Consider the following 23517-nt stretch of genomic DNA (forward strand, 5'->3'; position numbering starts at 1 on the left):
GCCGTGAACTTGTATGCGGTTTAAAGCACAGCACAATGGAGCAATCAGGCCAGGGTTCAAATCCCACCTCTGCCACTTAGGAGCTGAACGCCTTGCAGAACCAAATGCTTTAACTAGGCATTAATTTCCTTTTGTGTCAACTGGGGAAAATAGTACCTATCTGGTTGAACTGCCAAGGAGCTTGAATGAGAAAATGTAAAGAGCCTGGCACAATACTGGCATAGAAGAGGAATTCAATAAATGCTAGTTTAACAAAGTGGTTAAAAAACAATGGTTCTGGTGGCAGCCTGCCTGGGTTGGAATTCTGTCATTCAACAGGTATGGGTACATTAACTACTTGGCACCTCTGTTTCCTTCTCTTGGCAAAACGGACATAGCTGTATCTACTTCATAGATTTGTAATGATTATGTGACTTGATTCACACACAGTACTGAGCAGTTTCTGATACATGGTAATTCCTCAAAAAAAGAAAAAAAAGAGAGAGAGGCTGGGTGCGGTGGCTTAAACCTGTAATCCCAGCACTTTGGGAGGCCGAGACGGGCAGATCACGAGGTCAGGAGATGGAGACCATCCTGGCTAACACGGTGAAACCCTGTTTCTACTAAAAAATACAAAAAGCTAGCAGGGCGAGGTGGCAGGCGCCTGTAGTCCCAGCTACTCGGGAGGCTGAGGCAGGAGAATGGTGTAAACCCATGAGGCGGAGCTTGCAGTGAGCTGAGATCCGGCCACTGCACTCCAGCCTGGGCGACAGAGCCAGACTCCATCTCAAAAAAAAAAAAAAAAAAAAAAAAGAGAGAGAAAATTATCTGTTATTTCTCCTTGTTTGCTTTCCAGATATGACGCCGATTCCTAGCGGTCTTGCTCTCAGTGATATTGGCAACCATATTATTTGGCCATCCATCTTTAGAATCTAAACTGTTGGAAAATGATAATGGGAAAAGGAAGGGAAAAGAACAGGGGAGACAGTGCCACTGCACTCCACTGTAGGGACAGCTGGGTCAGTTCTACTCATCTGGCTGAGGAGGCGGCTTTGATCACTTCAGCCTGGACACTGACAGCCTGCTGAATGGCTGGGCAGCACAGGGTGCAGTCAGGTTACAATGAACCTATTGTTCAAACAAGCCCCAGCCTGTGAATGACCTATTGCCAGGCCAGTAGACACCGAACTTTGAGTCTTGCTGTCTGAGACTAGCAGTGCCAGGCAGCCTCCTTCCCTGCTAAAAAAGGGATAGGAAGATGAGAGAGGTTTCCTAGGTGCACCTTACAGGATGCTACTGGGGAGAAGAGATTTGGGGCACTTTGCTTTGAGCAGTGGTTCTCAAACTTGAGTATGCATTAGAATGATCTGGAAGACTAGTTCCAACTCCAGAGTTTCTGATGCAGGAGGTCCGGGCTAGGCTTGAGCCTCTGCATTTCTAACAAGTTCCTAAGTGATGCTGAAGCTACTGGCCCAAGGACCACATTCTGGAGCCACCGCCCTAGAGAACTTGTAGGGGTGTGGACGCTTTCTCATTCCAGGTGTAGTAGGGAGCAGATTTCGGCTGCTCAGAGGCTGAAGAGTTTATTTGGAGAGCAGGCGACAACAGCAATCTCTCAGAGACAGGGGCTGTAATTTAGCACTTGGCATGATGGCTTGCAAGCTGCTGGACAGAGCGGCAATCATGGACACAGCAGGCCACACCCCAGCTCTTGTGGCCATAAATGTGGCTGTGAAATGAGTTCTCGGTTCACCGTGGTATGAAGATGGCAGGAAGGATGTCTTGGAAATGTATCAGATGCTCAGACTATGGCATCCATGGGAGACTTAGACTCAGGTTTGGTCTGAAAGTCTCAATTTCGAGGAGCAAGTTTTTACCCTGCATTTTAAAACACTGGGTTAAAAAAAAAAAAAAATCCAGGACTCCATCAGTAGCCAGAAGGTATTCTGACTAAGAACACAGGTTCCTCAGACCTGGGCCAAATCCAGGCTCTGCTATTTACTGGCTGTGTGTCATTGGCAAGTTATTAAACTTCTCAGAGCCTCAGTTTCATTATCCAGGCAATGGGGATAACAGTATCTGTCACATAGATTTATTGTGAGAATTAAATATGTAATCACAGTGCCTGGCACACGTTAAGCACGCAATAAGTGGTAGTTATTTTTTTCAGAAAAGAAGGAAGGTTTGGGTTGGGTGGGGGCCTACTAACTCTTCCAGGTCACTTTCTAGAATTCTTGATAGAGGAAGAAGGCTGGAGTTTGAGTCCTGGCTCTACTGGGACCTCTCCACTCCTCAGTTTCTTCGTCTGTATAAAATGTGAAAAATGATAACCTCTGAACTGTTGAATGAACTACCCATCTCATAGTCATTTTCACAAGATATAGCTTATTTGGGGAAACTTTCTAGAAATTTCTAGAAACTTAATCGTGGTATGAAAACCCAAGTTATTATGACTATAGTGTTTTCAATAAAACTCCGATGGTCTAGAAAGGTATGCTTTTTAGCTCCAAGGAAGTGTTGGCCATTCTGACATCATTCACAACAGTGGCCTCACTTTAAAACTGGAGCAGGGCCAGGCGTGGTGGCTTACGCCTGTCATCCCAGCACTTTTGGGAGGCCGAGGTGGGCAGATCACCTGAGGTCAGGAGTTCGAGACCAGCCTGGCCAACATGGTGAAACCCTGTCTTTACGAAAAGTACAAAAATTAGCCGGGTGTGGTGGTGGGCACCTGTAATGCCAGCTACTCAGGAGGCTGAAGCAGAAGAATCGCTTGAACCTGGGAGGCGGAGGTTGCAGTGAGCCGAGACCATGTCATTGCACTCCAGCCTGGGCAACAAGAGCGAAGCTCTGTCTCAAAAACAAGCAAGCAAACAAACAAACAAACAAACAAACTGGAGAAGGCGGAAGCACCAGCCCTCTCTTCAGACTGCTCAGTTATGGCACCCAGCAGGCCACCTACTTTTCCCTGGATCACTACATGTAACGCTGCAGCCTGTCCCCAGGACATGGAACCTGTTTGCACCTGTGCAGTGGCACAGACTCCTGCAACACTTGGGACAGGTGACAGGGGAGCTCCCTGGCAATGTTCCTGTAGGACTCAGGGGCCTGGAAAAATAGGAAATCAGGGTTCCATCTGCGATGGTCAGTTGGGCAACAGGAAAGCTGGCTGCCACATGTGCTGGCTCACCTTGATGACTTGAAGTTGTTAACACAATGGCTACACATCCCCCAGGCCTCAGGAGCTCAGAGTACAGACCACTCATACCACAAAGAAGAAGGAAAACCACCGCCATGGTGCTAATAGAATGAAACCCACCTACCAAATGAATGGATGGACAAGCACACAAAAGAGAGAGCTCAGAGCCAGGAGATGGCAGCAGGAACCTAAACTGAGTTTAGTAAAAAGGACAACCAGAAATAAGCTAAACCTTCCTACCCTTCAGCCCTCCAAACATGCCTACCCTTCCATCTGAACACATAACATCTGTCATCCATGCACAAAAAAGTACATGGCGCGTACCGGCATGGGGAGAGGAGGGAGATTACACAGACGCTGTCTGGAGAAAGTGGTGCTTTCCTGGCGTCACAATGGACTAAGGTGAGCAACAAACTTCCGGATCAATAGCTTTGGCATCTGGGTTTCCCAGGAGAAAGAAGGCCTTCGAGCAGCTCCAGAGTACGGCAGATAGAGCCACTCACCTGAATGTGAAGAGGGTCCCCATGTCCAGCATTGACAGCAACTCCGCTTTCGACTTGGGGAAGGAGAGCCGGTAGCGCAGCGTCTCGAATGCGGGGACGATCATTGCTTTCTTGGTGTTGGCAAGGTCGAGCTGGATGACAGACTTCCTGAAAAGAGGGGACAGGCAGAGAGACAGAGTCCCTGTGATACCAGGCCAAGGTCTTTTCCCCATGAGGGCGGGGTGGTCACTGGCCCAGGGAAGTGTGGGAGAGAAAGCTCAGGTCAGCCTCTCAATTAAAGATGGGGAGACTGGGCCAGGTGTGATGGCTCACGTCTGTAACCCCAGCCTTTGAGAGACCGAGGCAGGCAGATCACTTGAGTTCAGGAGTTCGAGACCAGCCTGGTCAACATGGTGAAATCCTGTCTCCACTAAAAATACAAAGAAATTAGAGGGGCATGGTGGCGCACACCTGTAGTCCCAGCTACTTGGGAGGCTGAGGCACGACAATTGCTGGAGCCCGGGAGACAGAGGTTGCAATGAGCTGAGATCACGCCGCTGCACTCCAGCCTGGGTGACAGAGCTAGATTCTGTCAAAAAGAAAAAGAAAAAAAAAAAAAAAAAAAAAAAAAAAAAACCAACAGGCAGAGAAAGGAAAGAAAGGGAAGAAAGGAAAGAAAAGAAACAGAAAAGAAGGAAAAGAAAGGAAAGAAGAAAAGAAAAGAGAAAAGAAAGACAGGGAGCCCTGGGAGGCAAAGCAGCTTGCCAAACACTTGGGGAACCCAGGGTGGAACGGGATCTGCTGTCCCCAAGACAGGCAGCTTGGTCTTCCTGGAGAATAAACAGAGGGCAGATCAGACTGAGGGGCTGGGAGAACCTCCCACACATTTTCAGTGTGTGCTCCTGCCAGAGTCAGGCACAGAAGGAAGGCTTCAAAGGACCACAGGGGTTACTGCCCAGTCTGCTTGGTTCCCTGTGCTGGTCAATCACTCCGACTGCAGCCCTGGCCACAGCGGAGCAGGTGGACAGACAGCCGATGAGAGAATCACCCAACTGGGTACTTTCAGGTTCCATTTCAGTGACTCCTCAACTCCTTGAATTTTCCAGACTCCAAGCCTTTAAAGTAGCCAGAGCCACCCTAGGCAGCCAGCACTGGTAAGACAGCTCTGATATCCCCCTGCGGGGAAGGTTCTGCAAAGTCTTGCCTTAGTGCCTGGCCTTCCACTCTGCTCCTCTGAGCCCCGATCCTGCACACCTGGGTTTGTCTGCCTTTTCCCTGCTCTGTGGCTGACACTTGGAAAGGGAGAAAGGCTCATGGTGGGCCATGAATGGCCAAGCATCTGCCATATGGCATGAGGACTTTTTTCTTTTTTGAGACGGAGTCTTGCTCTGTCACCCAGGCTGAAGTGCAGTGGCGTGATCTCAGCTCACTGCAACCTCTGCCTCCCAGATTCAAGTGATTCTCCTGTCTCAGCCTCCTGAGTAGCTAGGACTGCAGGCGCATGCCGCAACATCCATCTAATTTTTGTATTTTTAGTAGAGACAGGTTTCACCATGTTGGCCAGGCTGGTCGTGATCCACCTGCCTCGGCCTCCCAAAGTGCTGGGATTACAGGTGTGAGCCACCGCGCCTGGCCAGCATGAGGTTTTTAATAAACACAGACTGGATGTGAATCCCCGCAAGGTGACTTTATGGGTCCTGCCATCCTGGGAAAGAGATTTAGCTCCTCACTACCTTTGGTCCCTCATCCCTAAAATGATGGCAATAACATCTACCTCCTGGAGACTGAACAAAGTCATATACTGCCACTTGGCACATCTGGCCAGGAGCAGGCATGCTGTGACAAGTGGTCACTATTAAACTGCAGTGCTATCATGACTCCCTGACTTGGATCTTCTGTGATCTCTTTTGGCCAGGACCTAGGAATTCATTCTGGCCTCCTGCTTAGACACTGACCTTTGGGTCTCAAGGTCGTCATGGCTGTCGGTTTCTATCTCTAAAATGGAGAAAGCAGACTTTCCTGGGGAAGAGGTAGGCATTGTAAGGCATTTTGAAAAACCACTGAAAGTAGCAGCCTTCCGTGGCCATAAAACTGTCCATTGAAGGCTGGGCACAGTGGCTGACGCCTGTAATCCTAGCCCTTTGGGAGGCTGAGGTAGGTGGATCACAAGGTCAGGAGTTCGAGACCAGCCTGGCCAATATGGTGAAACCCTGTCTCTACTAAAAATACAAAAATTAGCCGGGTGTGGTGGGGGTGCTGGTAGTCCCAGCTACTCGGGAGGCTGAGGAAAGAGAATCACTTGAACCTGGGAGGCGTAAGTTGCAGTGAGCCGAGATCGTGCCACTGCACTCCACCCTGGGCGACAGAGCAAGACTCCGTCTCAAAAAAACAAAAAAAAAACAAACAAAAACCAAAAATCAAAAAACTGTCCTCCACTGCTGTATTATTAAAGCCACTTCACTCAACCAGACTTGGAGCGTGTGCATTAGCAGGGACTATAGCTGGCATGCAAAGAGGAGTCACACCGTAAGGAAGTGACTAAGTCAGCCCAGGCCTGAATGGGACAAAACAGGGTGGCAGTCCCAGAAGGGCACAGGACATCAGCAGGGCTTCGTATCACTGAATGATGAGGGGGAATCTGGATCAGGTCAGAATAAGGACAGTTTCCTAAAACCATCCTTGGTTAATGGATCTCACCAGCTCCCAGTAGAGAGGGGGTGGCTGGGATGGGCTGGAAGTTCACTTTGGAACCCTCTGAATATCATTTGCAGTTCACTCTTTACCACAGTGCTCACGTTAACTATATACCAAATAATACATAGCTCTCTCCCAAATATTCCAGAGGAGGTTCCTAAAGGACGACAGCAAGATATAGCGTGTGGCGAGCTCTACTTAGCCAGTCTGAGGGCTAGAGGTTTGAGTCAGCCTGTCCTGGCCTGGATTCTTCTCCCACTTTGTCTGAACAATGTTAGTTTTCAAACATCCAAGATTCCCTCCTCTATGGCCAGGCGTCGACTGTCAGCTAGCACTCTCTTTTGTATCAAACCTGGATTAGATATGGGCAGAGCCAGGCTCTTTACCATTCCCCCTGGAAAGGTGGGTACCTTATCTATTGATTCTGGGTATTGGGGGTGGGATATATGGGTCTAAAGAATATCCTTGGACCAAGACAGCAAAGCCCTTGGAATCCCTGGGGCGGGGGGAAGGTGTCCCTGTGCTGGTGGGTGGTTGCTACCCATTCAACAATCACCCAGCACCTATGATGTGCCAGGCACGTGAAGATACAGGGTGAAAAGAACAAGCAAAGTCTCTGCCCGCATGGTGCTTACATTCACATAAACATCTCAGGATGCTACAAGCCTAGGGACAAATCTCTGTAAACTGGAGCCCCAGACCGTATTTGTAGCTGATTATTTTATAATACAATGCTATAGAAACAGAATAGAAGGCTGCGAGGGCAGAACTATAAAGGGAATGGGCAAAACATACAGACACATACACATATATATGCAATGGATACAGAGATCTACAAACATGGATGTTTGTATCTATATAACGCTCAGGTTACTATTATCATCAGTTGCTATAGGAGCTGCTTCTTGGAGATTAATTCCTGCTAGAAAATAATTCCCCTTTCTACGGGAGCAACCTGCCCCCTATACATAGAAGCAAGCTCTCAGAGTTCTCTGCCTGCCCTACCTGCATTCCTGGCAAGGGCAGGTTTTTTAGGATTAGACACTTGACCCAGGCTGAGCACATCAGTTTCTTACTCTTGGAAATTTGAATAGAAATAGAGGGAAAGCACTGACTTTCAGTGATGACAGATCATGCTCTAAAGACTTCTGAACTCCTGCAGAGGGGCCCAGAGCTGCCCTGGTTAATTGTAGTCTTATGTGTTGGTTTTCCAAGTCCTAGTTTGATTTCATAAGATAACCCATCCATTCTTTGCTTTGTTTTTCTTTCATTTGTTTTTATTTTACTTAAGCTATCTGGTAGTAGTTTCTGTTGCCTGCAACTAAACAACTCTAACCAATATACCGGAACACCCAAAGCAGACACATCCAGTAAGCAGCATGCCTCACAAACGCAGTCCTAGCAAGCCTTATTTCCCTCTGCATAGATAGCACCAGATTCCGGAGTGCTTTCTGCAAACTCCCTTTCATCTCACTAAAATACAAACTGCCACAAACATGGATCTGTCACCAGATAGCTCCACTTCAGACTCAGTTCAAGGAGGTTTCAATACTGATGTCCTGAAAAGGTCTCATTATGAAGTTGTTTCAGCAATAAAGAGACTTCATGGTACAAACTCTGAGCACATCTGTTTTTTGAGAAGGTAACAGCAGCCTGGGTCTTTCTGCTCTGTGTTGTTAGTACATCTTACCCTGGATGGGGCTTGCTGTCCTAGGGCTCAACAATTTGCAGCCATTAGTCCTCTGGCAAGTGAGTCCTGCAGAGGATGAAGTGCAGTCTTCCAGGAACAGGGGGGCAGGACAATGAGTGAGAAAGCTGGGCGAAGAGCCAGAAGACCTGAATTCTAGGTCCACCCTGAGAAGCTGAGTGACTTTGGGTCACTCCATTACTCTTTAGATTGCTAAATTTAGATTATTAAGATGGGAGCTTTGGAAGACAGTCAGGTGTAGTGGTAACAGACCAGGCATCTAGCTCTGACCCTACTAGGCTGTCTTCTTGGGCAAATCGCTTTCACTATTTTGAGTCCTGGGGTTGATGCATTTGTAAAATATGTTGATGAGGATAAACACAGTGCTGGTGGAAGGGCTTGCTACAATGCCTGGCATACATTAAGCATGGGGTACATGATGCCTATGATGGTTCCTTTTCTGTATCAGATGGCCCGGGCTATGGTGCCCAGTTACTTGGTCACGTACTGGTTTAGACACCGCTGTGCAAGTGTTTCATAGATGCATTAAACGGCAATTACTTTTGCACCAACCTAATAATTAACGTGTACAATCAGTTAACTTTAAGGAAAGGAGATTTCCCTCGATAATGTGGGAAGGCCACACTTAATCAGTCGAAGGCCTTAAGAACAAAAACTGGGCCGGGCGCGGTGGCTCACGCCTGTAGCACTTTGGGAGGCCGAGGCGGGTGAATCACAAGGTCAGGAGATAGAGACCATCCTGGCTAACACGGTGAAACCCCATCTCTACTAAAAATACAAAAGAATTAGCCAGGTGTGGTGGTGGGCACCTGTAGTCCCAGCTACTCGGGAGGCTGAGGCAGGAGAATGGCGTGAACCCGGGAGGCAGAGCTTGCAGTGAGCCGAGATCGTGCTACTGCCCTCCAGCCTGGGTGACAGAGCGAGACTCCATCTCCAAAAAAAAAAAAAAGAGAACAAAAACTGAGCTTTCCCAGAAAAGATGGAATACTGCCTTAGGACAGTAACATAGAAACCCTGCCTCAGTTTCCAGCCTGCTGGCCTGCTCTGTGAATTTCAGACTTGCCAACCCCACAACTGTGTGAGCCAATTCCTTAAGCTCTATCAATCTATCAATACATATATCACTATCTAGCTCTACATATTGATACATATATTACTATCCATAGGATAGACTATATATATCTCCTGTTGGCTCTGTGTCTCTGGAGACCCCTGAGGACTGTGATGGTAAGGCACGCTGCTTCCTGGGTCTGTCTACTGTGGGTCTTGTAATATATTGCTTAGGGTTGTTTAGTTGTAAGCAACATAAATTAATACCAAGTAGCTTACCCAAAATAAACACTGTCCTGATTCTGACCTGGTCCGGATTCCTCCTCATCATTCAGTGATCCCAAGCTCTGTTGATGTCCTTCTTGGACTGCCACGCTGTTCTTGTCCCCCACATGGGCCTGAGCTGACATAGTCACTTCCTTATGGTCTGACTCCTCTTTGCAGACCCTAGTCCCTGCCTATGCACAGGTTCAAAGTTTTGTTGTCCTTGTCTTGTCCAAGACACCTGCAAAAACATTCACAAACCTACTACAGTATCTTGGATCAAGGAGTTATTATGATTATGATTATGATTATTATTTTGAGACAGAGTCTCGCTCTGTCGCCCGGGCTGGAGTGCAGTGGTGTGATCTTGGCTCACTGCAAGCTCCGCCTCCCGGGGTCACGCCATTCTCCTGCCTCGGCCTCCCGAGTAGCTGGGACTACAGGTGCCCACCACAACACCCAGCTAATTTTTTGTATTTTTACTAGAAACGGGTTTTCACCGTGTTAGCCAGGATGGTCTCGATCTCCTGACCTCATGATCCGCCTGCCCTGGCCTCCCAAAGTTCTGGGATTACAGGCGTGAGCCACCGCGCCCGGCTGGACCAAGGAGTTCTTAAAACAATCTAAATACCTCAGAACCTTGCTGATAACACGGGAAGCCCTGTGAATGTAAGTGACTTGGGGCCAGAAAGCAGTAGCCTCCAAACCTGATTGCTCCTCTCTCTCTCCTGACTTGGGCACATTCTGCAACCTCTCCCAACCACAGGTTCCCCATGTGTCAATGGAGACAAGAAAGGCTTATCTCTCATCGCTCAGGGCTCTAGAGCCCAAAGCAGTGGCCGACTTAGAATTAACTCATGAACAAACAAGTCCCCTTCCCCCTTCACAGGTAAGCCTACTGGTGCATCCAAGGCAAGAGAATGGGCAAAGAGTGAAGAGGATTCAGAAAAGTCGACATACTACTTACAGCCAGGGAAGACTTCTGCTTGCTCACCTACAGAAACAGAGCTTATGCGATCTCAGTCTCTAGCCAGTCCTCTGAGACCCTCTCTGTGTCAGAAACAGTTCAGGTGTTGCTCACACAGTAAATTCACCTCTTCCAGCCTGAGAGCTAACCAGTGGGGAAACTGAATTTGAGAAAGGTTATCTTCCAAAGCCCCCCAGCCTCCTCTTCCGTGTATCTTTCTTCCCCAAGCCCCTGCTCTCAGCTCACTCACGTATATGAAAAGTTCATATCCTCTTTGGCTCCAATCTGGCAAAAGTGGCAAGCAGGGGAGGGGATGTGAGTGAGCAGTGAGGCTTCCTATGCCAACTGAAGGGGTCGGGATGGGTGCAGATGGTAGGCTTGCCCGGGTTCTGCATAAACCAAAGAAACAGCATGGATGGAAGGGCAGAGTGTTAGCTGGATGGGTTTCCCTGCAGGATGCAGTGTTCAAAGAACCATTTTGGGGCTAGGTGTAGTGACTCACGCCTATAATTCCAGCACTTTGGGAGGCCAAGGGGAGTGGATAACCTGAGGTCAGGAAATCGACACCAGCTTGGCCAACATGGTGAAACCCTGTCTCTATTAAAAATACAAAAAATTAGCCAGGCATGGTGGCACACACCTATAATCCCAGCTACGCAGGAGGCTGAGGCAGGAGAATCGCTTGAACCAGGGAGGTGGAGGTTGCAATGAGCCGAGATCGTGCCACTGCACTCCAGTCTGGGTGACAGAGTGAGACTCTGTCTCAAAACAAAAACAAACACAAAGAAGCAAACAAAACTCACAAAGAACCATCCTGACAGCAGAGAGCAGCCCTCCCAGACAACGAATCTGTCACCAAGTTTGTTCTCAGACTTCCCAGCCTCCAGAACTGTGGGGAATAAATTTCTATTCTTTAAAAATTACCCAGCCGGGCGCGGTGGCTCAAGCCTGTAATCCTAGCACTTTGGGAGGCCAAGACGGGCGGATCACAAGGTCAGGAGATTGAGACCATCCTGGCTAACACGGTGAAACCCCGTCTCTACTAAAAAATACAAAAAAACTAGCCGGGCGAGGTGGCGGGCGCCTGTAGTCCCAGCTACTCGGGAGGCTGAGGCAGGAGAATGGCGTAAACCCAGGAGGCGGAGCTTGCAGTGAGCTGAGATCCGGCCACTGCACTCCAGCCTGGATGACAGAGCGAGACTCCGTCTCAAAAAAACAAAAACAAAACAAAACAAAACAAACAAACAAACAAAAAATTACGCAGTCTCCGGTATTCTGTTACAGCACCATAAAACGAACCGGACATACAAACCCAATTTGATGTCATCTTGAAGAAAACAAAATTAGAAAAACAATCCATCACTGAGGTTAAGAAAATGAGAGAGCACAGTCAAATTTAAGCAGGGACAAAGGATTCTAGAATTATCTCCTGTTTGTGTCTTTCTAAACTGGGGGGTTCGGGGGGCAAACTCAAGCCGCTGCGGGGCCAGGCCAGTGATGTGGATAATGGTGTAGGCTGGTGGGGATAGAGCAGGGTGCTCCATGGCAGTGGATGCCAGGCTTCTGCGTGGAGGAGACAAAAGGGAGGGGAGAGAGCAGGGGATGGGATAAACAGGAGAGCCCATGCCCAGCTGCTCCTCAATTCCAGCTGTGTGCCTGACATAGGGGATTGGAGCCACAGAGTCTGATATTTCAAGAGGAGCCAACTGAAATTATCTTCAACTCACTTGAGGGCTTGGTATCTCTCATGGCATGCCAGTTTGAAGGGAGGCTGAACAGTGAGAAGAAAGAGCATGATCTTTTTAATCAGATGATATAGATTCCATCTTAATTCCACCACTTCACTAACTGTGCAATCGTGGGCCATTGTCTTAACACCCCGGGCTTTTGTTTCCTTATCTTGATAATAATAAATGCTTTATGGACTTGGTGATTAAGAGAACGAAGACAATACATTCATCAATTAATGACTATTGATAAAGCCAAGACCTAGACGCTGGGTACAGAGCTAAATGAACAGATATAACCTTTGTCCGTGCATAGCTCACAGTGTAGGGAGGGAGGAAGACAGAAGCATACTCCTCTCTGGGTGCAGAGTCATGGAAGACTTCTCATCACTGAGATGTGTTCCAATCAAGAAGCAGGAGTTAGCCAGTCAGGAAAGGGTGTTCCAGGTTATTTGCAAAGCTCTGATAACGAGGAAGCATATAGGATTGGAGAAACTGAATTTCTTAGCACCTGCCTGGTATATTGTAGGTGGCTGATAAATGATAATAAATGCTTACATGCATTGAGTATCAAGCCCCATGCTAAGTGCTTCATATGCATTACTTCTCTTCATCAGTGCAACCTATGACTTACGTACTCGCGTTTTCAGTTTAATGATAAAGATAGTAAAGTTCTGAGAGGTTAACAAGTAACTACCACACAGCTAGTAGTTATCGTCATCATCATATAATGATGTTAGTAAAGTCTGCACCAGCTTAAAATTAAGCAGGAAACATCAAGAACCAATAAAGGTATATTGGGGCCAAGTGTTTTAATGCGGGGATTGTGTCTGTCTTCCCAACCCTGCAACTGGAACAATGAACTTCTTTGAGTTCAAGGGTCAAGGCAGTGGTGGGAGAGTGGTTGGGAATGGAAAAAAGGGAGAAGGCAGGAGGCTACGATGTGTGTACCTATGCTCCTTAAATGCAATCTCATCCACATGGCAGATTCCACCTTGAAGAAGCAAACTGTGGCGGAGGTCAGAAAACAAAGAGTATTATGAGATTAGGAACATGTGTACTGATCCTACATGTCAATGGTTTACTGAGCCTCCTATAGTTTCATTAACACCCGTGAGTTGCTCAAACTACTAAAATCTGTCTTTAACTCTATGATCTGGCCAAAGTCAGCAAAGTCCCCTCACTGTCAAGTCTAATAGATTTGTTTATTCTCACCTCGTTTGAATTCTCTGCATTTAGCACTAAAGACCACTCCTACTAGCCTTATCTCAAGAAGCCCATCCCATAATTCTGAAGGCATCTTTCTACTCTCTCTTGTTCTCACCAGGGTAACTGCCGTTCAGCCCACTGGATGCTGGTAACCATTTGGGACCTCTTGTGGCCCCTACTCCTTGGGCAGGGGTTGGGGAATTCCCATCTCTGCTGCGCAAGTTTCCACGCCTGTAACAGCAGAGCCCACGCTGACTTCTTTGTGGTGTTGCAATACATGGCTGAGGCCAACGCTGACAAGTGACAAACTATTGGGAATCGCAGAGCTCAAGGCACTGGGGCTGCTGTCAGAATGCCAGGAGAAAGCCACACTTGTCAGCTCTCAGAGCCCTGGGTTTCCACCGCCCTGTTCTGCAGCATCAAATGTCAGAGAGCCCACTGTTTAATGAAACCTGAGTCATAAGGAATCCATGTGGACTCCCAGGGAGTCATACAAGTTCCCAGGGACTCCTATGAAAGTTATATTAGAAGGGAATGGGAGGAGGTAAAGAAACCTGTGCTGGAGCGTGCATCTGTTTCAGAACCCCGGAACAGCATCGATTTCTCTCAAGGCTTGGTGCATAGGCAATTAGAAAAACTCGCCTCCCCGCACCACCCTTCCCCACCTCCGTGGGCCTTGATGTGTCTCCCTTCATGCTCCCCTTCACGTTGGGTCTGCATCTTCTTTGGGACTGGTTCATCCTAGGCTGTTTCGCTCATTGGTGGTGGCTGCCTGCGCATGCACCTATTAGCCCTGCTGGGCTTGAGATCTGGGGTGAGCCTGTGTTCATGGTTACGTTTCCAGGTCCTGCACAATGCCAGGCAAACAGTAGGCGCTCAGTAAGTGTACAGGGAATGGAGGAATCTATTTGTAATTGTCCTATGTGGTAGAGGGGATGGGACTGTGAAGAGGGCTCTTTGGAAGTGACAAAGACCTGAGTTGACATGATAGCTCTGCCATTTAAATACCTACGACCTTTGGGCCAACTTACCTTCTGTGTTTTAATTTCACTTGTATAATGGGAATGAAAGCACTTATCTTTGACTAGGTTGTCATAAAAAAGATAACATTTGCCCAGGGCCTAGCACAGCACCTGCCACGAGAGAGGGCACTTATAAACGGTGTTTTTTCCTTATTTGGTCCTTTACAGATGGTCATGCACTCATATTCTGATGGATGCTCGTAAGAAGTGGATCAGCCAGTGGGGGTTAAAGACAAAGCAGAGGCCCGGGTCTGAGGTGCACCATCATTTTCTTATTTCAGCTTATTCCTGGCAAGGTATGTGGGCATGAACCAGTGAGCTCGTGATGTGCGGTGAGGAGCAGCAGGGCCAGTGCAGCCACAGGTGTGATCAACCAGTGAGAGGCAAAGAAGGGTACACGTGCGTGTGTGCATGCGTGTGGGTGCCCATGTGACTTTGGGAGACTACGAGAAGCCCTCTTGTCTCCAGCTGTCCCTCACAGCCGTTTAAACTGACATAATAGTGCTAGACGTAAGCACTGCTATTCACCAGCACGATGGGAAATCATGTGAATGACACCTGAGGACTGGGCAACCTACCTCAGGGTGACAACCCGTGGGCAGAGAGGAAGGAAGGAGCCAACTGTGCTGCTCACTCTGCAGGCAGACCTCAGCACAGCCCTGTCCTCCTCTTGTCTCATCCCTAAACATAAAAGCCAGGGAGTAGGATTTGCTCGATTCTAAGCCAGTTGTCTAGGAAATGAGTTCTTGGCAGACTGGCTTCCAGGAGCTCTGTGGGGACGACAGCAAGGACTTGCAAACGAGGGAGACAGGGCGGCCCACAGAGTGCCACTGTAGAATATACACGTCATACACGAGGTCACACATGGGCATGGCCTCTGAAGGCCAGAAGGGCTCCCAGGCAGGAGCAAGATCCGGTGGCGCCTTAATGGATGGCATTAAGATTTCCAGAGGGAGAACCTGTCAGTCAGAGAGGGGCAGGTGAGAAAGAGAAGCTAAGAAGCTTTTGGGGCAAATTTTACAAATAACCAGTAATAACGATTGCCACAGTTTACTGAGCACTTGACCATGTGCAAGGCTCTGGGCTGGAGACTCTGTCTCCATCATCTCAGGTAACGTTCAACATTCCTCTCTAATTACCCCACTGTCCTGATGTTTACTGTTACTAATAATAGCTAAACACTGTAGAGCACTTGCCATGTGCTGGCATAGGGTTAAACCCTGGCTGGGGATCACGGGGGCCTGGCACTAAGGAGGGCAGCTATGCGGCACACTGCCCGGACTCAGAGACCACCTGCGTGGACACTCACCAGCTCATACTCTTGAACACATTCCATCTTTGTGCCATGTTTTCTCCTCTGTGAGCCGGGGACTGTATTAGTACCTGTGCTGTGCGACTTTGTAAGAACTACATGGATTATCTGGTGCAAAGATTAAAACAGTTCCCCAGTGGATAGGATACACTTGGCAAATGCAAGCCACGATGACAGCCATGGCCATCATGATGAAGAGAAGATGTGCCTATCGGGCAACTGGATCAATAAACAGGCTAAGCATAGAACACCTATGGACAAGCCTGAGATGAACCAGTTATCCTTTTTCTTTTTCTTTCTTTCTTTCTTTTTTTTTTTTTTTTGAGATGGAGTTTCTCTCTTGTTGCCCAGGCTGGAGTGCAATGGCGTGATCTCGGCTCACCGCAATCTCTACCTCCCAGGTTCAAGCAATTTTCCCGCCTCAGCCTCCTGAGTAGCTGGGATTACAAGCATGCGCCACCATGTACAGCTAATTTTTGTGTTTTTAGTTGAGACGGCGTTTCTCCATGTTGGTCAGGCTGGTCTTGAACTCCCAACCTCAGGTGCTCTGCCCACCTTGGCCTCCCAAAGTGCTGGGACTACAGGCGTGAGCGAGTGTGCCCAGCCCGCCACTTATCCTTTTAGTACTGCTGTGCCCGTGGGCATGTTACTTAGCCTGAACATCCTCATTTGTAAGATGAATTGCGGTGAGCTTTAATGGTAAAACACAGGTGAAAGGGCTCATAACAGTGCTTGGCGCATAGTAAGTGCTCAATAAATGTTAAATGTTATAGATACAGCAGAGTTAAAACAATGAATGAGCCCAAGGAAATGTCACCTGGTAATGTCTCCGGGCAGGCAGCCAGTCAGCTTCGCCTGGTGCCACCTCTACCTGGCTTTGTTCACGTGTCTGCACTCATTCAACAAGTATTTATAGAACCATGATGTGCCCGGGAAAATGTAAGGGGGTAGGTGGTTAGATGTCAAGCTGGGGAGAAAAGAATCAAACAGAAAGCTGGCATTCCTACACAGTGTCAGAATATAGTCTCTGCCCAGTGTGGCACATTTGTCCTCAAGAAGGGTGCCGGGCGCAGTGGCTCACGCCTGTAATCCCAGTACTTTGAGAGGCAGAGGTGGGTGGATCACTTGAGGTCAGGAGTTCGAGACCAGGCTGGCCAACACGGCAAAACCCCGTCTCTAATAAAAAATACAAAAAAATTAGCTAAGTGTGGTGGCACGTGCCTGCAATCCCAGCTACTTGGGAGGCTGAGGCAGGACAATTGCTTGAAAAACTGGGGGGCAGAGATTGCAGTGAGCCAAGATCACACTATTGCGCTCCAGCCTGGGCGGCATAAAACTCTGTCTCAAAAAAAAGAAAAAAAAAAGAAGGGTTTGTCCCCAAGAAGGCAAAGGCAGTGAGGACAGTAGAGATACTTTACATTTTGGGCATGCATTAAAGATGAGGATTCCTCACGCCTGTAATCCCAGCACTTTGGGAGGCCAAGGTGGGCGGATCACCTGAGGTCAGGAGTTTGAGACCAGCCTGGCCAACATGGTGAAACCCCATCTCTATTAAGAATACAAAAATTAGCCAGGCGTGGTGACAGGTGCCTGTAATCCCAGCTACTCAGGAGGCTGAGGGAGGAGAATCGCTTGAACCCGGGAGGCAGAGGTTGCAGTGACCAAGATCATGCCATTGCACTCCAGCCTGGGTGACAAGGGCGAGACTTCATCTCAAAAAAAAAAGATGAGGATTCCGCAGGGTCAGCGAAAGGGGTCAGAAACCTATACCAGTCTCATGAATGTGGAAAGTCTCAGCAGAGTGAAGCTGTCCAGGTCCTGGAAATGCCACCATGTCTCAGGCCCTTCTCTCTCCTCATTTAGAGACCTTCAGCATGCACCCACATCGGGTCACTCGCTTGTTAGTTTAAGCTCCTGTATCTCTCAGCCTTGTATCTGTGTGAATCCCGACGCTAGCAATGGCACATACAGTTGCAATGACCACCAGGGTGCAAACCTCTGAGGGCCACAACTTTGTCTCCCCCGTTCACTGTTCTAGCCCCAGCACCTGAAACAGTGCCTGGTCACGCAGACACATGGAACAAAGAATGTTTCGGGCATTCCTGGGTGCTTTCCAAATTAGCTCTAATCTTCTCAGTTCCTTAAGAACTGGGGAAGAGGAAAACGCAGTATGATTCCCATTTCACAGATAAAGCAAGTTAGAGAACGTTAAGTGCATTTCCCAAGGTTAAATAAATTCTAAATAAAGAGTACTTAGCATCAGTCAGTCACGGCGGCTCATGCCTGTAATCCCAGGGCTGTGACAGGCTGAGGCAGGAGGATTGCTTGAGCCCATGAGTTTGAGACTAGCCTGGACAATATGGTCTGGGTTATGTTTATTTTTCTAAAAGAAAATTTAAAAATTAGCTGGGCATGGTGGTATACACCTGTAGTCCCAGCTACTTGGGAGGTTGAGGCAGGAAGATTGCTTGAGCCCAGGAGTTTGAGGCTGCAGTAAGCTATGATGGCACCACTGCACTCCAGCCTGGGTGACAGAGGAAGACCCTGTGTCTAAAAAGAAGTAAAGGAAAGAAGAAGGAAAGGAAAGGAAAGGAAAAAGGAAAGATGGAAAGAAAGAGAAAAGGAAAGAGAGAGAGGCTGGAAGCAGTGGCTCTTGCCTGTAATCCCAGCACTTTGGGAGGCCTGGGAGGGCGGATCACTTGAGCCCAGGAGTTCAAGACCAGCCTGGGCAACACAGCGAAACCCCGGCCCCAAAAAAGGGAAAAAAAAAAAAAAAAAAAAAAAATCGGCCGGGAGTGATGGCGCATGGCTATAATCCCAGCTACTGGGGAGACTAAAGTGGGAGAATCGCTGGAGCCGGGGGAGGTTGAGGATGCAGCGAGCCATGATTGCACCATTACACTCCAGCCTGAGCAAGAGAGAGAGAGAGAGAGAGAGAGAGAGAGGAAGAAGCATGGAAAGAAAGGAAGAAAAGAGAGAAAACGAGAAAAGAGAAAGAGAGAGAGAGAGAAAGAAAGGAAGGGAAGGAAAGGTGTGGAGGGGAGGGAAAAAGAGGGAAGGGAAAGGGGAGGGAGAGTCCTCTGCACTGAAATGCAGGTCTGAATGACCCCCAGGGACAGCAGCGTCACCTATAGTGTAGTATAGTGCCTGGCACGTAGTAGATACTCACTACATCGTTTTTGAAAGCATGAGTATCAATATATAGTTTCTCATTTTCAGAAAGAGAAAAACTGTAGATGGTCACATGAAACTACCCAGGCTGTACAGAAGGTGGCAGAGTTTGCAATGGCAGGGGTTGGGTTGGGGCAGGGGCCTAGCACAGAAGTCCTATCAGAAGCCCAATGCGGAATAGGCCAAGGGGCAGAAAATGAACTCCTGCTGGGCACCCACCATAACCCCACAGGGGGCTAGGATTAGCTCCTGTGTTAATTGAGGAAGTGAAAGAATGGGGAAATGAAGCAAGCCGCCCCAAGTCACACACTTGATGAGTGTTGTGGAACCTGGCTTCAAAGGCAAGCCTGCGCAACCTCTGTCATGCCCCGCTGACTTTTACTTGACATTTCTGAGATCAAGAGTGAAAGCTGGACATCCAGGAGCTCATTCTTTAGAAAAAGTAGGTGAAGGGGCTGGAAGGAGATTTTAGTGAAACTCTGCAGCTATTGCCCGTGCATACAGCTGATTCCATTATTTTCCGATTGATCTGTTTGTTATGGTTGTACTATTAGCTTGTTGCTAAGCAACTGCTCAAAGAGCTAAGATGCTGAAATTTTTTTGGTAACCAAGTAGAACCCCAAAAAGGGTGATATAAATAAGTATTTGGGGGTACAAGCTGAGGGCTGCCAGTCAGCCTGCTCTGGTACCCTGGAGGTTTGGGAGTAACCTGGCCCCTTCGACAGAGTGAGCAGGCTGGCATGGAGGAAAGCTGCTTTCTTCCTCCTCTAATGCTAACATTTAACCTCTCTGGGGCCTCAGTTTGGTCACCTGTAATGGTAGTTACCTTAAAGAGCAGTGTGAAGAACAGAGGTAATGACAGAGCGCAGCTGGCAGGGTTTCCGGTGCATGGTAAGGGCTCAATAACTTGTAACTGTCATCATTTTTCATAATTAAAAAATGTGTTTTTTTGAGATAGGGTGTTGCTCTGCTGTTCAGGATGGAGTGCAGTGGCACAATCATGGCTCATTCTATCTTCCATTGCCTGGGCTCAGGCGATCCTCCTGTCTCAACCTCCCGATTAGCTGAAACCACAGGTGCTCCACAATGCTTGGCAATTTTTTAAATTTTTTAAATTTTTTTTTTTTTTTTTTTGAGATGGAGTCTCACTCTGTTGCCAGGCTGGAGTGCAGTGGTGTGATCTCGGCTCACTGTAACCTCCACCTTCCGGGTTCAAGCGATTCCCCTGCCTCAGCCTCCTGATTAGCTGGGAATACAGGCATGCACCACCATGCCTGGCTAATTTTTGGTATTTTAGTAGAGATGGGGTTTCACCATGTTGACCAGGATGGGCTCGATCTTCTGACCTCGTGATCCACCTGCCTCAGCCTCCCAAAGTGCTGCGATTACAGGTCTGAGTCATGGTGCGCTGCCAATTTTTACAATTTTTCATAGATATGGGGTCTCACTATATTGCTCAGGCTGGTCTCAAATTCCTGGGCTCAGGCGATCCTCCCACCTCAGCCTCCTAAAATGCTGGGTTACAGGTGTTCGCCACTGCACCTGGCCAATATTAATATCCTGACAGAGCTTGGGTAGAGTATTTTGTGGGAGATCAGTGCTGAGGAAGTCAGTTTCTAGAAGGGTCTGGGGGCTTCGTTGGAGTCCTCAGCTGCCACAGCAAACAGCACCCTTAACCTCAGCTCACACCAGTGATGCTATGGTGTGTACAAGAGGCATCCACTGGTAACGTCTGGATCAGAAACGAATCTGTCTACTCACCTGAAAAAATGTCCCTGAAGCCAAGGGTAAGTTGATATGATTGCTTCATATGAAAAGAACAGTGCCTGCTTATTTGGGGCTTTGAAGAGAATCACATTCCTCATTGATTCTCATAAATACTCTGGGGCCCTAGGAATTGTCTAGGTCAGAGGTTACACTCCGGTCGTTTGGGGTGGGGTTGTGACGGGTCAAGGCAGCCTGAAGACACATTTGGTTGGCCTCAACAGCATTGGAAACAATTTTTTTTTGCTCCAAATCATCATTCAAAAACAATTTTTAAAAATTAGTTGCCAACATTAAAGAAAACATTTCATGTGAAAATCCAGATTCCCAACTCCTCTTGAAAAATATGAATACCCAGTAACCTTCCCTGCCTCCCTAAAGCAATAATTGTACAATGGTGTGGAGAGATGACTGGCTTCTGCTCTGGTCTCTCTAATGAATTGTACTCAGCATTCTTGGGAAAAGTCTGGGAAGAAGGTAATAAAGTTTTAAAAGCAATTTGCAATATTTCAAAACCCCTGAGGGGAACCACATACCTTCTTGTGACGAGGTGGCTAAGGCCAACTACCACCTCAAGTGACTCTGCATTAAGCAAATGCTAAGTAGAAGGGCACACGAGCTACCTCACATCAAGTAGGGTCTGCATTAGCAGTGAACGATGTCTTTAATTAATAAAAACATAGAAAGACAAAGAAAAAAAAAAAACAACCCAGCCTGTTCACATGTATTGTTTTGTAAAACATGGTGCCCATGAGGTCAAATAATTAAACAGTCCTTGCACAGGGAGAATAGAGACCACAGACTTATATGGGGCCAGCTCACTTTCAATTGGTTGGAGCGAAGGAAGAGTCCCAGAGGGGTGGAGAGTGGGCAGGGGTCCAATCCTGAAGCCTCTTTTCTTGGTCTAGGGTGGCACTCACTCCCATCATCTATCTGTTCCTTTGGGAGCCTGTCATCCCGCAAGCCGCCCAAGTTTCAGAATCTGCAGGGATCAGAGGCTGCAAGCCCTATCTGGCCACATGGGGGCACCCTGGCTCCACACACTGGATTCCAAGACCCAGCAGGCACTGGCACAGGTGCTGGGGCTGGAGGGAGTGCTCCCTTTCTGCAGCCTGGCGGTTCAAGGGTTAAGGCTGATGGTGCTGGGTACCACAGCACCTTCCATCCCTGATTCAGGGTCATGCTGCCTAGGGGTAGCTCACGTTACTGTTTTTAACAGAGTCTGGTAGGGACTCCTCCCGCCCTGGGGGAAGGATTGACACTAGGAAACCCGAAGATGTCCCTGGAAGGACACGGACTGAGAAGCCGGAGACAGAACACAGGCTGCTTAACTTTGCTCCAGAGAGCGCAGGGCACGGAGGGTACGCAGACTAAACTGATGCTTTGGCTTCTCTACAGAAGGTTTAAAGACTCCTAGAAGCTCTTTAAAGAGAGAAAGAGACAGAGGCAGTAAGAGAAAGATATTAAGAGACAGAGAGACAGAGTCAGAGGGAGGGAGGGAGAGCAAGAGAACAAGAGAGAAAGAAATCAGACCCTGTCTGGTTTGGGACAAATAGAAACCCCAGCGCAGGCCAACAACGTGCAGCAGCGTGACCGGCAGACCTGGGGCTGCAGACACTGGTTCACACCCTGGCGCAAGCTCTCTGGACTTGAACTGTTATTTTGCTTGTCTGAGCCCCACTCTTCCTCCCTGTAGAATGCAGGTAGCTATACCTGCCTCTGGGGCTGGATGTGCAGAACCAATGGGATGATATATGCAAATCACCTCTCATGGTACCTGGATCTAGGCAGGCACTCACTCGGTATAGGCCTAATTCATGCTCACCAATGGCAGTAAATAAAGGATTTTTTTTTTTTTTAAATGTCACTGGACCGTGATACCGTGTAACTTTAGTTTTCTCGTGTGAAATGGGACCTTTGGGCCATGTGACTTCCAAGGTTCCTATCAGTCCTAATTGTATACTATTCTATAATAAAAGCACTCTTCACAAAGCCATCCATCTAAGCCTTCCATTAGCCGAGTGCTTTCTCCAGCTGCTGACACCCTGTCCCATGAGGTCGGGGGAGCTGGAAAGGGACACTGCAGATTCACAGAAGCAGTCGTGATGGTGCTTACATACTTGGCTCTGCTGTCAGACTGGCTGTTTCGACCCCAGCTTCCCTTTACTAGATGAGTAACCCTGGGCCAGCGGCTCCTGGTCTCGGTCCCACAGTTCCCCATTTAGAAAAGGAAGGCCCCATGGCAGGGGCTCTGGGGGAGGAAATGAGATCCTATCTGTGAAGCACTCAGAACAATGCCTGGCACGCAGCAAGCACTTCCATAAGTACTAGGCATCATCATCACTTAGATTTGTTTAAAAGGCTGGGCAATAAATCTTGGGTTACATGAAGGTTGTCTGGTCTAAAACCGGAAGAAGGAGGGTATGTTTTCTTTATTATTATTATTATTATTATTTGAGATGGAATCTTGCTCTGTCGCCAGGCTGGAGTGCAGTGGAGCGATCTTGGCTCACTGCAACCTCCGCCTCCCCGGTTCACGCCATTCTCCTGCCTCAACCTCCCGAGTAGCTGGGACTACAGGCGCCCGCCACCACGCCCGGCTAATTTTTTGTATTTTTAGTAGAGATGGGGTTTCACCGTGTTAGCTAGGATGGTCTCGATCTCCAGACCTCCTGATCCGCCCATCTCGGCCTCCCAAAGTGCTGGGATTACAGGCGTGAGCCACCGCGCCCGGCCTGAGGAGGGTATGTTTTCATAGATGCTACAGAAAAAGCAATAGACTGGCAGGCAAAAAGAGATGTTTCCTGGACCAAGCTCTGCTATCAGCATTTCCTTCTGCAAACTCAGGTTGCAGTCTGTTCACTGAGAACTCTATTGCTGGGTGGCTGTGGGCAGTTCCCTTCCGCTTTCTGGGTCTCTGCTGCCCCATTTGGAAAAGAAAGCTGTTGGACTAGATGATGACCCTAAGAGCC

At 48.2% G+C, this 23517-nt stretch overlaps 1 protein-coding gene across 5 annotated transcripts in view; it reads right to left on the reverse strand.

Annotated features, from left to right (window-relative positions):
• The window catches only part of LARGE1 (LARGE xylosyl- and glucuronyltransferase 1), a 622406-nt gene that overhangs the window by 6746 nt on the left and 592143 nt on the right, over positions 1-23517 (reverse strand). For all 5 annotated transcript variants that reach the window (XM_026447731.1, XM_026447729.1, XM_026447730.1 and 2 more), the window contains one exon: positions 3679-3825. In XM_026447731.1, the coding sequence (XP_026303516.1) occupies positions 3679-3825 (147 nt within the window). The remainder of the gene's footprint in view (positions 1-3678; positions 3826-23517) is intronic.

The sequence above is a fragment of the Piliocolobus tephrosceles genome, chromosome 19 (genome assembly GCF_002776525.5).
Source record: "Piliocolobus tephrosceles isolate RC106 chromosome 19, ASM277652v3, whole genome shotgun sequence".
NCBI classification, from domain to species: Eukaryota; Metazoa; Chordata; class Mammalia; order Primates; family Cercopithecidae; genus Piliocolobus; species Piliocolobus tephrosceles.